Raw genomic sequence first — 14,512 nt, forward strand, 5'->3', positions numbered from 1 at the left:
TTAAAATGATGGGGGTCTCTTGTTTAGACAGAGATAGTGTTTAAGACAGAATGATCATCCCTCCCTGACAGCACTGAGAAACAACAATCACACAGCACAGCTGTAACTAGTTACTGTATGTTACCACCACACCCATGAGGCCAAATACAACTTTATTTATAAAAAGTCAACCCAGAGCTGCCTCTGTGGCTGGTTTCATGGCAATGGGCTGGGTCCTGTGCAATATGTATAAATGGCCTCAAGTCTGAATCACATTGTTGGACAAGGTTTGGTGACCCAAAACAAAAAAACATTCACATACTGGACTGTGATAGAGCATTTAAAGTTTATTTAGGACAAATCAAGTAAAAAAAAAACAGTGGTATATTCTTCTGGAGAAATAAGACCAAAAATGAACAAAATACAGATTAACAAACGGTCTAAGGCAATGCAGTTTCCCATGTTAAGAGACAAGTGGAGGAGTTAGTTCCTGCACCTTGTTGTTTAGAGGCACAAGCAGTCAAATACCAATTAAATAACGTTGGAACATTAAACCCCAACATATCACTGAGATTCAACTTGTGATAAACCCTTACAGTTCCACTGTGGTACAGAAACAAGCAGAGAACCTGCAGCAGTAATGTCACCCTGACATCATGCCAAGAGAGCCTTATTCTTAGAACGACTGGTGTTCCTGCACTTATCAAACCTCAGAACTCTGGAAAAAGATCAACTTTTTTGATAGATACAAATGTATGGTTAGAGGATCATGAATATCCAATGGCTACATATCATGAGTACATTGTTCTGTTAAAAATTTTTCTCTAGGATCATTACGCACGGCGCAATGATAGTCTTTCGATATCAAAGTAAAAAATAAAACGGGAATATGAGTTTATATAGTCATTTTCAAAACAGTGTAGAATATAGGATGCAAGTAAATATAATATAATTTTTTCACAAAGAGCTGACTAAAACAATCTCAATGCACTATACAATTTTCTATCAGTGTTAACTCATATGTTTACTAAAGGAAATGGAAAACACTACAGAAAGGTCATTCATCCTCAAACTGCTTCTATAAAGTACTTTAGATGTTCTGCTACTCCCCTTGATTATGTTAAATGTTTTTTAAAGTCCCATACAGTTTACACTATAGAAACACCACAAATGTAGGAGAACCTATCCCTCTTTCCTCAAAGCTTACTCTTACCAGATCTTATTTTAGACAACAACAAAAATATTAAGCTGGGTAGTGATGGTGGAATGTTCATGCCAAGGCTTTCGTTCAAGGCCAGCCATGACACATGTGGGTGAAGTCATCAGCATTTTCATTTAGGGGAAATAAACATTACATTTCCAAAGTGAAGAATGTCAAGTAGACATGCTCATTGAGAGTCAATTTAACAAAAGAAAAGTTAGTCAAAATGTATTCAACAGTATTCAACTAAACATCAGATTGGAATAAATAAAACCACAACTAAACGGCATTATGGTGAAAATAGTCAACTCTAAGACAGGACTGGTCTACATGTTAAATGTTGACTATTCAGTCATGCGTCTATGCCAAAGCATCCCGTACCAACCACATAATAACAACGTAGACTATTATACTGCATTCAGACAGCCTTGCCAGAGGCTGCGATTTGTAGATGATGCTAGTGTATACATATTCTAATGAAAATCATATACAAAAAAATATATTGAGTACGACTGTACCAGCAGTAAGTATTTCTAAAATGGTTACTGACAAAAATAAATTCTGAGGGTAAATAGAATAGAATAACAAGGCTTATTATAATAGATACCAGCTATTTGAAACATGCATCTCGGTAAGCAGAATACTATAATTATTACTAACTGTATCTACGAAATAAACTAGTGAGTACTAGAAGAACAAAAAGATAAAAACAAAAAATGTAAAGTTCACAAAAGAGAAAGTTAGTCCAGTTCTGAATAGTTGGAGAAGAAAAGAGAGAGAAAACATTGTGACCAGAGGGAGACGAGAGCCTTGATAGCATTACAACTGTTAGTATTGTTAAAACAAACAAAAAAACGCACTCTTACAAATGTACTGTATGCTCCAAATGAAACAGGTATGCTGTTACCACCACCTCAATCTAACACATAATAGTGCAAATCAGAGCTGGCCTTCCTTTCCAACTAAAAACACAGGGTCACGTGGAGAGTTAACGGAGATGGCAGGAGGATGAAAACAGAAGAGAAGCAAAGCAGATAATGGCTTTTTGTTTGAAGCAGCAGGCAAGTTCTTTGGTTAATAAGAAAGGCATGAGGGAGTTAAGACCGAACGGTATGCCTTCTCAAAGGCCAAATGAATTGGTCATTTTGGGAATCTCTGTCAGGGTAAGTGTTAAAAATATATCAAATGATACACCTCAAATAAAAACAAGCTGACAATACGGGTCCTAGAGAGCTCCTCAAATTGATATTTCTGCTTTCAAAATGAAGAATTTGAACACTTGGACTCAAACCAAAACTACCCTATCTGAACAAATGTATCAAATCCTCCCAGATCGGAGTGTCAGTCAAACAATAAGAGCAGGGAGAACCCCCCAAGGTCTGTAAAAGGCCAGCTTTGGTGTATAATACAGTATTAAAACTGGAAATTCATTGTCTTGTCTAGCGTTGTTCTGAGCTCAGGGAAGTCAAGCTTGACAATGAATGGTATAGGGAGGTCAATCGGTGCACTTGTCTGATGCCACAGACAAAGAAATGGCTGTGGTTCACCATTCAACAGTGAGGGAGGTCCGGCCAGTGTTTCAGGAGTTGGCCTCTGGACTGTGGGGGTGTCCCCCCGGCCCCTTGGACTTGATCTGGAGCCAGGTCTTCCCCAGGGCCTTGGCAAAGTGGTCGTCCACCGAGCCTGTGATGGACACAGAGTTGGAGACGGGCTCGGGCTCCTTGTAGTTCTTCCCCAGGCTGCGGCGGAAGTGCTCCTCGATCACAGGGTCGACCGCAGTGTTATCTGGGATTACAGAGGAACGGAGAATAAATCAACATTTTAAAGTGTGGCATGGTAACAAAGATAAAAATTATATAAAATTTATGCACAGATTTATCACGTTAGTAAGGTAATGTGGTGATAAACATTTACCATCAGCCCTCCTCTGATCCATGGGTGGGCTGGGGCTGTGAGACTTGTGGCAGTGAGACAGGTTGCAATTGCGATTGCTTGCAGGAGCACAGGTGATCACAGAGGGACGATTCTATAAGATATAAACAAACACGTTAGCGACACACAATACGAGACTGTATGTAAGGCGCAACTGACCAATGCATGAATGTATTTCGGAATTGTCAGAATTACCTGTGGTCTGTCCACAGGGCCGGGCATGGTAGGCCTCTCTGTGCCACCCAATCCAGAGTCTATGCTGTTTTTAGTCAGAGCCAGAGGCTGGTCCATCGCATAGGAGGGGATGGAGTCATACAAGTGGTTGCCATGGAGGCCGTTGGAGGAGGAAGTGATGCACTCCACGGGGCTGTGGCCGAGGATCCAAGGGTCGTTGCGGTTGTCTCCGCCGGCAGGCTGTCCCCTTGTTAAAGAGAGGACAAGTGGCAGATTACCCCCGACAGCCAGACACAGACCACCAACTGCTCCAGTTATTCATAGGCCACTTTAAATCAACCACGCCTTAAAGTCAGGAGATTGGGCCTTACAGACTGTCACTTAATGAGGGTGCAAGGATTCAGTGCATGGAATTTTTAAAGAGCAGTAGACAGTGTTTACTTACGACACGCTTGTCTCTTCGACACATGTAACTACGCTGAACAAGAAATATAAAAGGCAACATGTAACGTGTTGGTCCCATGTTTCATGAACTGAAATAAAAGATCCCAGAAATTTTCCAGACGCACAAAAAGCTTATTCCTCTCAAATTGTACACACATTTGTTTACATCCCTGTTAATGAGCCTTTCTCCTTTGCCAAGATAATCCATCCACTTGACAGGTGTGGCATACCAAGCTGATTTAACAGCATGATCATTACAAAGGTGCACCTTGTACTGGAGACAATAAAAGGCCACTCTAAAATGTGCAATTTTGTCACACAACACAATGCCACAGATGTCTCAACTTTTGAGGGAGCATGCAATTGGCATGCTGACTGCAGGAATGCCCACCAGAGCTGTTGCCAGAGAAATGAATGTTCATTTCGCTACCATAAGAACGCCAAATTAGGGAACTTGGCTGTACGTCCACCCAGACTCACAATCACAGATCACGTGTATAGTGTTGTGTGTGCGAGCCGTTTGCTGATGTCAACGTTGTGAACAGAGTGCCGCATGGTGGCGGTGGGGTTATGGGCGGCAGGCATAAGCTACGGACAACGAACGCAATTGCATTTTATCGATGGCAATTTGAATGCACAGAGATACCGTGACGAGATCCTGAGGCCCATTGACATGCCATTCATCTGCAGCCATCATCTCATGTTTCAGCATGAGCTGAAAATGTCCCAGTTATTCCATGGCCTGCATACTCATCAGACATGTCACCCATTGAGCATGTTTGGGATGCTCTGGACTGACGTGTAAGACAGCATGTTCGAGTTCCCACCAATATCCAGCAACTTCGTACAGCCTATGAAGAGGAGTGGGACAACATTCCACAGGTCACAATCAACAGCCTGATCAACTCTATGTGAAGGAGATGTCGCGCTGCATGAGGCAAATGGTGGCCACACCAGATACTGACTGGTTTTCTGATCCACGCCCCTACAGATGCATATCTGTACTCCCAGTCATGTGGATTCCATAGATCAGGGCCTAATGAATTTCAATTGACTGATTTCCTTATATGAACTGTAACTCGGTAAAATCTTTGAAATTGCTGCATGTTGTATGCTGGACAAAAATAGAAACACATGCACACTCCTCGTGTGTACAATATTTATCTGATTTTCATGCCAGCAAATGTTTGGATGCATTTGACATTAAAATATTGTAATGTAAAAAAATATATATTTCAAAGTACGTAACGATAGATTAAGACAGACATGTTTATACTTACAGTTGAGCAGCAAACAGTCGACTCATTTTGGTCATGTGGTTGTTGTCACAGTCAACGCAGTCGTCTACTTGCTCCTCGCCATACTTCCTTTTGCTGGGGCAGATGGGGGGAGGACCGGTCCTCATGTTGGTCATTGGAGAGGGCAGCGACGGCATCCTGGACTCACCTGTGAGAGAAGATCCAGCTGTAGAGAACACTCTGTTTATACTTTGCATGCAAACCAAGGTGGTCATGTCTCAATAATGTAGAACTACCGAGTATTCAGAACATTTTAAAACACTAAATCAGTAATAATAGGAGTTTGCCATGCTCCCCCACGTGATCTAGTTACCTGCTGTGACCATTACCAGAGAAATGGGGACTAGAAAAGGTTTAGTCGATTAAACTCAAATCCACGATTTACGATGGAGTTGAGCGGCAACTAGTGTGGGGGGACTGGAGCTCCGACGTAGTTTTTAAATCAGAAACGGCTGATTTACGCACCCAAAGAATAGCCCACAATTACACACATTGTTCTGTGTAATCACGGGATATTCTTTGGGTGCTGAAATCAGTAGCTAGTTTTTGATAAAAATCTTCAATAAATGTGACATTGGAGCTCCAGTCCACCCACAGTAGTCGCCACTCAAATCCATTGTAAATCCTGGAATTGAGTTTAGTCGGCTAGACAAGGTTTAGCTTTACCTTGTCTGTCAAGCCTTGCAGTCACACTAGCTAGGTTTCCATCCAATTGGTGACAGATTCATGCAAATATTCTAAAAAATGCATTAATAAAATGTGCAAATTCTCCTACCAGAGATGTGTTTCCATCAAAATGACTTCTTGCGGATGACGTGATGACATAGTGCACGTAAAAATGTTCTGAGCTTAAATTGCTATGTACCGAATACAAGTTAAATGGGTTTCCATCTCATTTAAAAATATATATATATATATTTTACCCCTAATTTCGTGGTATCCAATTGTTAGTAGTTACTATCTTGTCTCATCGCTACAACTCCCATAACGGGCTCGGGAGATACGAAGGTTGAAAGTCATGCATCTTCCAAAACACAACCAAGCCGCACTGCTTCTTAACACAGAGCACATCCAACCCGGAAGCCAGCCTCACCAATGTGTCGGAGGAAACACCGTGCACCTTGCGACCTTGGTTAGCGTGCACTGCGCCCGGCCCACTACAGGAGTCGCTGGTGCGCGATGAGACAAGGATATCCCTACCGGCCAAACCCTCCCTAACCCGGACGCCGCTAGGCCAATTGTGCGTCGCCCCACAGACGTCCCGGTTGCGGCCGGCTGCTAACCCAGAGTCTCTGGTGGCACAGCTAGCGCTGCGATGCAGTGCACTAGACCACTGCACCACCCGGGAGGCCCTGGGTTTCCATCTCATTTTAACCTTACTGATGGTTTTGTCACAAAATTAAAATGTGGTTATACACTGAGTATACCAAATATTAGGAACATCTTCCTAATATTGAGTTGCACCCCTACCTTTTGCCCTCAAAATCTCCATTCGCTGGGGTATGGACTCAACAACGTGTCGAAAGTGTTCCACAGGGATGGCCCATGTTGACTCCAATGCTTACTACAGTTGGATCAAGTTTGTTGGATGTCCTTTGGGTTTTGGACAATTCTTGATACACACAGGAAACTGTTGAGCATGAAAAACCCAGCAGCGTCGCAGTTCTTGACAAACCGGTGACGCCTGGCACCTACTACCATACCCCGCACTTAAATCTATTGCCTTGCCCACTCTGAAATGACACACATACACAATCCTTCTTTAACCTGTCTCCTCCCCTTCATCTACACTGATTAAAGAGGATTTAACAAGTGACATCAATAAGGGATCATGGCTATGTCATGGAAACCAGCAAGTGTTCTTAATGTTTTGTATACTCAGTGTATATCAAATGTGCCCACTCTAGTATTGGCTCTAGCCAACAGCTTGCAGATATGGAACGCTATTTGACGCGTTAAATAAGCTTTTAATTTGACACGTGAAATAACACACTTCTATTAGAGAATGTTGTGTGTGCTGAATTTGCACGTGCAAGCCAAGCGCCACCACTACTATCAGTAGCACTGTCAAAGCTGTACATAAGAAGTCTGTAAACAAACACACACCATACACGAACGATGTGTTTACAATACCACGTTGGTAATAAGGCATTTGTTCGACCGCTTTAGCTTGGTACCCATATAGCACCAACACAACTAACCTGAAAACAACGAGCAGTAGAAACTGCAGTCATTTTCATCAATCTTAGAAATGATTTAGGCATCCTTGTGAGTAAGTAATAGCTAGGTAGCTACTTGTTGTTCACCTACTGAAACTGAACTTCAGTTCATGGAAATACATAAAAGGTCCCCTTTTCAGGACCCTGTCTTTCAAAGATAATTCATTAAAATCCAAATAACTTCACAGATCTTCATTGTAAAGCATTTAAACACTGTTTCCCATGCTTGTTCAATGGACCATAAACAATTACTGAACATGCACCTGTGGAACGGTCGTTAAGACACTAACAGCTTACAGACGGTAGGCAATTAAGGTCACAGTTATGAAAACTTAGGACACTAGAGGCCTTTCTGCTGACTTTGAAAAAGAAAGATGCCCCGGGTCCCAGCTTATCGGCGTGAACGTTCCTTAGGCATGCTGCAAGGAGGCATGAGGACTGCAGATGTGGCCAGGGCAATAAATTGCAATGTCCGTACTGTGAGATGCCTAAGACAGCCATACAGGGAGACATGAAGGACAGCTGATCGTCCTCACAGTGGCAGACCACGTGTTAACACCTGCACAGGATCGGTAGATCCAAACATCACACCTGCAGGACAGGTACAGGATGGCAACAACAACTGTGTTACACCAGGAATGCACAATCCCTCCATCAGTGCTCAGACTGTCTGCAATTGGCTGAGAGTGGCTGGACTGAGGGCTTGGCTTGTAGGCCTGTTGTAAGGCAGGTCCTCACCAGACATCATCGGCAACAACGTCGCCTATGGGCACAAACCCACCGTCGCTGGACCAGACAGGACTGGCAAAATGTGCTCTTCACTGACGAGTCGCGGTTTTGTCTCACCAGGGGTGATGGTCGGATTTGCGTTTATCGTCAAAGGAATGAGCGTTACACCGAGGCCTGTACTCTGGATCGATTTGGAGGGTCCGTCATGGTCTGGGGCGGTGTGTCACAGCATCATCGAACTGAGCTTGTGTCATTACAGGCCATCTCAACGCTGTGTGTTACAGGGAAGACATCCTCCTCCCTCTTGTGGTAGCCTTCCTGCAGGCTCTTTCCGACATGTCCCTCCAGCATGACAATGCCACCAGCCATACTGCTCGTTCTGTGCATGATTTCCTGCAAGACAGGAATGTCAGTGTTCTGCCAGGGCCAGTGAAGAGCCCGGATCTCAATCCCATTGAGCACGTCTGGGACCTGATGGAAAGGAAAGGGAGAGGGCTAGGGCCATTCCCCCCCAGAAATGTCTGGGAACTTGCAGGTGCCTTGGTGGAAGAGTGGGGTAACATCTCACAGCAAGAACTGGCAAATCTGGTGCAGTCCATGAGGAGGAGATGCACTGCAGAACTTAACCTCTAGTGACACCCCATCTTGTGAACGGGACCGTTGTCATCATCTGACACCAATTAGAATAACGCAACGGACATAAATATTACTAGAAAATATTCCTATTCGTGAAAATCACAAGTGAAATATACTGAGACACAGCTTAGCCTTTTGTTAATCACCCTGTCATCTCAGATTTTCAAAATATGCTTTACAGCCAAAGCTAGACAAGCATTTGTGTAAGTTTATCGATAGCCTAGCATAGCATTTTGTCCAGCTAGCAGCAGGTAACTTGGTCACGGAAATCACAAAAGCAATCAAATGAAATCGTTTACCTTTGATGAGCTTCGGATGTTTTCACTCACAAGACTCCCAGTCAGATGTTCCTTTTTTCCAAAAATATTATTTTTGTAGGCGAAATAGCTCTGTTTGTTCTTCACGTTTGGCCGAGAAATCGCCCAGAAATTGCAGTCACGAAAACGGCGAAAAATATTCCAAATTAGCTCCATAATATCGACAGAAACATGGCAAACGTTGTTCATAATCAATCCTCAAGGTGTTTTTCAAATATCTATTCGATAATATATCCATCAGGACAATTTGGTTTTCCAGTAGGACAGATTGGAGTAATGGCTACCTCTGTATTTTACGCGAGAATCTCTCTGGGAGCATCAGGTGACCACTTGCGCAATGTAGCCACCTACGGGGTATTCTTCAACATAAATGCGTAAAACTACGTCACAATGCTGTAGACACCTTCGGGAATACATAATCTGGTTGATAGCCCATTCACTGCTCAATAGGGACACATTGGAACGCAGCGCTTTCATAACACGAGGCACATCCGGATTGGATTTTTTCTCAGGCTTTCGCCTGCAACATCAGTTCTGTTATACTCACAGACAATATTTTTACAGTTTTGGAAACTTTAGAGTGTTTTCTATCCTAAGCTGTCAATTATATGCATATTCTAGCATCTTGTCCTGACAAAATATCCTGTTTACTACGGGAACGTTTTATTTCCAAAAATGAAAATACTGACCCCCTAGTCACAAAAGGTTATTAATGCAACTGGTTGCCACACCAGATGCTGACTGTTACTTTTGAACGCCCTTTTGTTCAGGGACACATTACTCAATTTCTGTTAGTCACATGTCTGTGGAACTTGTTCAGCTTATCTCTCAGTTGTTGAATCTTGTTATGTTCAAACAAGTACTCACACATTAAGTTTGCTGAAAATAAACACAGTTGACAGTGAGGACGTTTCTTTTTTTGCTGAGTTTAGCTAGCCAGCTACTTAACCCTGTTGCCCAAGCTAACGTTATAAGCAGCCAGCTAGCTTCATCTGGCTAGTGAGGCTCGACCGGACCGGGTTGTGGTGTGAAGCTAGCCACAATAAGGATTAGGCACAAAAGTATAATTTGAGGTTTACCTTCAAAATAAAAGTAGCTCTTTGAAAGTGACGCAGAAGGTTACAATTGGTGGAATCGTGACATATTTAGACTAGATAATATTAAACAAGGTTGGAATGTGAAGCAATGAAATGGGGTATCAGTCTACTCGGTGACACCCACAGAACACAACTGTGAAGAGTTTATGCAAATATTAACTTTGTAGCGCTAATCGTGGGACTGTGACTGTGTGAAATCACCTCCACAGTCAGCCTATTGTGTGTATTGACATTCATTTTGCAATGTACATCTTTACACAAGATATTTTTTCCCAAGGTCCTCCTCAGAGTTATCAGACTCCAAAACTCAGTATTATTTTTCCTCATGAATAGTGTTCAATGCACATAGTAGGTTGACAATAAATGTGGTTCAAATCACAGATCTTCAGATTCCCGCAATAAGAGCCAAGACGCTAATGCTATCTGGATGTCAGAGTAGACTGATACCCCATGTCATTGATCCACAATCCATAGGTAAGGCTGTACAGTGAAATAAGTATGCCCCCCAATGCAATGCTAAAGTCTAATACATCCAGTGTGATTTCAGCAGATTTGTCAAATTTAACAAATTGTCTTTTACTGATTTTATATAACAACATTCCAACCTCGTTTAGCATGATCTATTCAATTATGGCATAATTCTACTATTTTGAATTCATTTGCATCACTGTCAATGACATACTTTTATTTTGAAGGCTAACCGCAAAGTCCACTACTGTGGCTATTCCTTATTATGGCTAGCTTCACATAGATGGGTCTGACCACCATTAATCAAATAAAAACTGTCTTGTAAATTATGGTTATTTTAAATGACGACAACTAGCTATATAGTTAGCAAGCTAACTATTGCTACTGAAACAGATGTCGTGTTGCTATGTGTTTGGGGAAGAACATTGTTTTCACCCATCAGCTAGCTAGCTTTTTTATGACCAGCACTGTAGGTGCGCGCGAGACAACTTTACCAGCGTCATAGCATATGTATTGATGAATCCTTGTGACATATGAAATACGAGTCAGTGTAATCAATGTGTAATAACTACGTAAAAAATGTATGAAATTATTATGTGACGTGCAGTCATATTCAGATCCTGATTGGTCAATAAGCTTACCTGGCACGTCAAATAGTGTTGTTTGAAACGTCAAACACAATTTGACGTGTATCTTTTTTTGACACGCAAAGACCCAAACGGCGTTCCATACGCTGATACAGTGGGGTATAGCCTACGTGAGATTATTATGGACAAAATAACGACATTATTTTAATTTGTCAAATGGCTGCCAAGCATCGATCATGTTCACCACAATAAGACCCGCTCCTTTATTGGAAAGGAGAATAAAGATGATCACCTTACACTTTCACCATCCATTGAAGTTGAGAATTTGTTGTTAACTGACTTGCCTAGTTAAATAAAAAGGTTAAATAAATGTTTTTACATAAAAGTTCATCAGAATTTATTTTATCTGTATCCTAATAAACTGCATGTGTTCCCGTGTTGTAGGACCACACAACATGCCATCGCGTGACTCCAAGTTTACTTCGATATGATGGTTATTATATCAACATTTTCACCGCCATTTCTCACATAATTAATTTTACAGACAATAAGATCCCACATTGTCATGCGTATTTTGTTTTACCGACAAATTTGCTGTTTCAATCATCAGGCCTGTCTTTACATGTTTTATCCGACATGTACTTTACTCGAATAAGAAGGTTGGATGGAGACCTGGTTAGAATTTTTTAGTGGTTACCAAACTAATCCAACACATTCAATTGTGCTTTTAATGCTAGTTAACTAAACACACGGTATGGTTTGTTATGGTGATAATGGATTGATCAACAAATAATGGGGGAAGCCATAGCATAGATAGCTGGCTAACGTTAGCTAGCAGTGGTGTAAAGTAGCCTACTTAAATAATAAATACTTTAAAGTACTAAGTTACTTAAGTCGTTTTTTGGGGATATCTGTACTATTATTACATTATTTTCACAAATTTTACTTCACTACATTCCTAAAGAAAATAATGTACTTTTTAAGTAACTTTGTAATGTACTTTTTAACATTTTCCTGATATCCAAAAGCACTCGTTACATTTTGAATGCTTAGCAGGACAGGAGAACACCCCTACTGCCTCTGATCTGGCGGACTCACTAAACACAAATGCTTCCTTTGTAAATAATGTCTGGGTGTTCGAGTGTGCCCCGGCTATCCGTAAATTAAAAAATAAATTAAAAGAGTGCCGTCTGGTATGCTTAATATACGGATCGTTGGCTACTGTAGTTAGTTTGCCACTATTGGCCTATTTATTGCCTTACCTCCTTACTTCATTTGCACACACTGTATATATTTTCCTATTGTGTTATTGACTACGATTGTTCATCCCATGTGTAACTGTTGTTTTTTTCGCATTGCTTTGCTTTGACCAGGTCGCAGTTGTATATGAGAACTTGTTCTCAACTGGCCTACCTGGTTAAATAAAGGTGAAATAATAAAATTAACGTTAGTGACTAACCATCAGCTAGGATTAGGCCGATAACAGATTTAGCTAGCTATTGAAAATTAGTATCTTACCTTCGTAGTGTAGTCTCCCGATATTGTTGTTCATTTTGTCCAGGAACTGATAGTTCAACAGGTCCATTCTCGTGAAAACCATTTACTCGTACTGGCTACTTGCTAACATCAAAGTTAGCAGCCAGCTAGCCAGCTAGCCAGTAAGTGTCCGTCCTAGAATATAATATAAAATATTAGCTAGTAGCTAGCTAAGGTTAACCAACTAGCTAGCTAGGTAAAGATAACGTTCGATTACACGCGTTGTTGTACCAAATACACAACATTGGCTAGCTAACGTTATAGCTAATAGTTTAGCAACCTCTATGAACTAGCTAGCCAATGCATCCATGTCAAATGGCCCTCTTCGCCTGTAAACATTGGATAACTGGCTAGGCTAGCTAGCTAACTACCGTGGTAGTAAGCTACTAAGAAACTAAACTAGTACAAGCAGATAAAGTTAGCTAAGAAGCTAACTCACTTTTTCAAAGTTGGTAAAAAACAAAAAATACAAACTTACAATGTGTTCGAGGTCCAGATCAGATGACCGATAGTCAAAACGAACTGTAGATAGATGTTCTGAAAATCAGTTGGCTGGCTCCATCGGTATTATATATTTTTCCGCAAACAGTTTTCAGACAAAAGGGACGTTGCGCCACATCTCAGACTCAGCCTAGCTACACAGTGAAGCTGCTAACCAAGCTAGTTAGCTAGCCAACTACCCCTGGTGACTGACTATCTTCTCTCCCACGACCCCGTTCAATTTACTGCAAGGTTCTGTGCGTCAGGCCCGACTGAACCAAGGGGCCACACAAAGGGAGGACTTTGACAAGCAAGAGAGATGTACAATCTTCCGTAACGCTTCACTTAAAGCAAATAGAATATTTTTCACTTGAAGCAAATATTTTTTTCCCCTGAGAGATGATTGTTTTTTGTATTTAGATTAGTGATAAACCTAGTGATTGTTGAGTTTCGACATCTGGGGGGGAAGCTGTTTTAAAACATTGTGTCATTTTCTATGTTGAGTGTTTACAGTGAATATTGAGCACACATTTTACTCTTAAAAATGTAATTTCTGATATAGGGAGTTCCCATAATTTTTTGGTGTTTCAAACATTTCGCAATGGAAATTGTTAAAAACCTCTGCTTGAACCTTTATTTTTTTGTTTAAAATCATCTTTATTAAAGCAATTTTTAACATTTTACAAACATAATAGGTTCAACCATATAATTACAAATCTGTTTTCACATCAATACATGGGTTCATTATTAGGCTACTTAACATGATTTACATATTTAATAGTGTCCATGTACATTTTTGTAGGTCAACTTGTTTTTTTTGGACAGTAACCCGGCCTAGACTCCCCAAGCACATAGGAAGGATCATATTCTCTGGAAGGATAGCACCTTGAGAGGAACCAGACTCAGAGGGGTCTGCACTATGGATGGTATGCAACTCATTATCTAAACCCATTATAATCCTATGGGAATGGGATCCTTGCTACAAAATAAACGGCAGGTGAAATATGATACCACAGGCCTATGGGTCATTAGGCCTAATGATATTGTATGTTTAACTAGAGATGTTGCATAAAGATGACTGGATTATGTCTTAATGAGCGGGTTTATAATGAAGACATTAATTTAGAGACAAAACCTAGCGACCTTGTCAAGAGGTTCGGACCTCTTGGCGTAATTGTTGACAGTCGCTGGACCTGGTTTTGAGTCCCGTTTAGGGCTACCCCACAAATTCGCTGTTGGTGTCTGTGAGGCCATCGGAGAGGCGTGTTCATGTGAGGGAATTGGTATAGAGACGCTTTGGGACATGCAGTTCTGAAGGAAAGGGGTAATGTAGCGACTTTGTCAAGAGGTTCGTAACCTCTTTGCATAACTGTTAAGGTTTTGGCTTGACAGTCACTGGACGCGGGTTCAAGTCC

General features: G+C 41.4%; 1 protein-coding gene across 4 annotated transcripts; it reads right to left on the reverse strand.

Moving 5' to 3' along the window:
• Positions 1 to 306: 306 nt before the first annotated feature.
• Positions 307 to 13,581, reverse strand: LOC110492410 (transcription cofactor vestigial-like protein 4). 4 transcript variants are annotated; one of them, XM_021566703.3, is made up of 6 exons: positions 13,096 to 13,581; positions 12,600 to 12,752; positions 5,011 to 5,176; positions 3,308 to 3,533; positions 3,095 to 3,206; positions 307 to 2,965 (listed from the first exon to the last, which is right to left on the reverse strand). In XM_021566703.3, exons 2-6 carry the CDS (start codon positions 12,679 to 12,681, stop codon positions 2,760 to 2,762), a joined length of 792 nt encoding a protein of 263 aa, XP_021422378.1. In that variant the 5' UTR covers positions 12,682 to 12,752; positions 13,096 to 13,581; the 3' UTR covers positions 307 to 2,759. The 4 variants fall into 4 exon arrangements, with proteins under 4 accessions (XP_021422378.1, XP_021422376.1, XP_021422377.1 ...); XM_021566701.3 differs by having other exon boundaries at positions 5,011 to 5,194; positions 13,096 to 13,539; XM_021566702.3 differs by having other exon boundaries at positions 5,011 to 5,194; positions 13,092 to 13,539.
• Positions 13,582 to 14,512: the final 931 nt, after the last annotated feature.

Source organism: Oncorhynchus mykiss, chromosome 16 (genome assembly GCF_057628025.1).
Source record: "Oncorhynchus mykiss isolate SJ-2025 chromosome 16, ASM5762802v1, whole genome shotgun sequence".
NCBI lineage: Eukaryota > Metazoa > Chordata > Actinopteri > Salmoniformes > Salmonidae > Oncorhynchus > Oncorhynchus mykiss.

What these genes read in the sequence shown, in the direction of transcription:
- LOC110492410 (XM_021566701.3), bottom strand. Translation starts at nt 12,681, where the DNA reads ATGGTTTTCACGAGAATGGACCTGTTGAACTATCAGTTCCTGGACAAA. An exon ending in CGGGAGACTACACTACGAAG is followed by an intron (nt 5,195 to 12,599) that starts GTAAGATACTAA and finishes TGTTCTCTACAG; the next exon opens with CTGGATCTTCTCTCACAGGT. An exon ending in GCCCTGTGGACAGACCACAG is followed by an intron (nt 3,207 to 3,307) that starts GTAATTCTGACA and finishes TATATCTTATAG; the next exon opens with AATCGTCCCTCTGTGATCAC.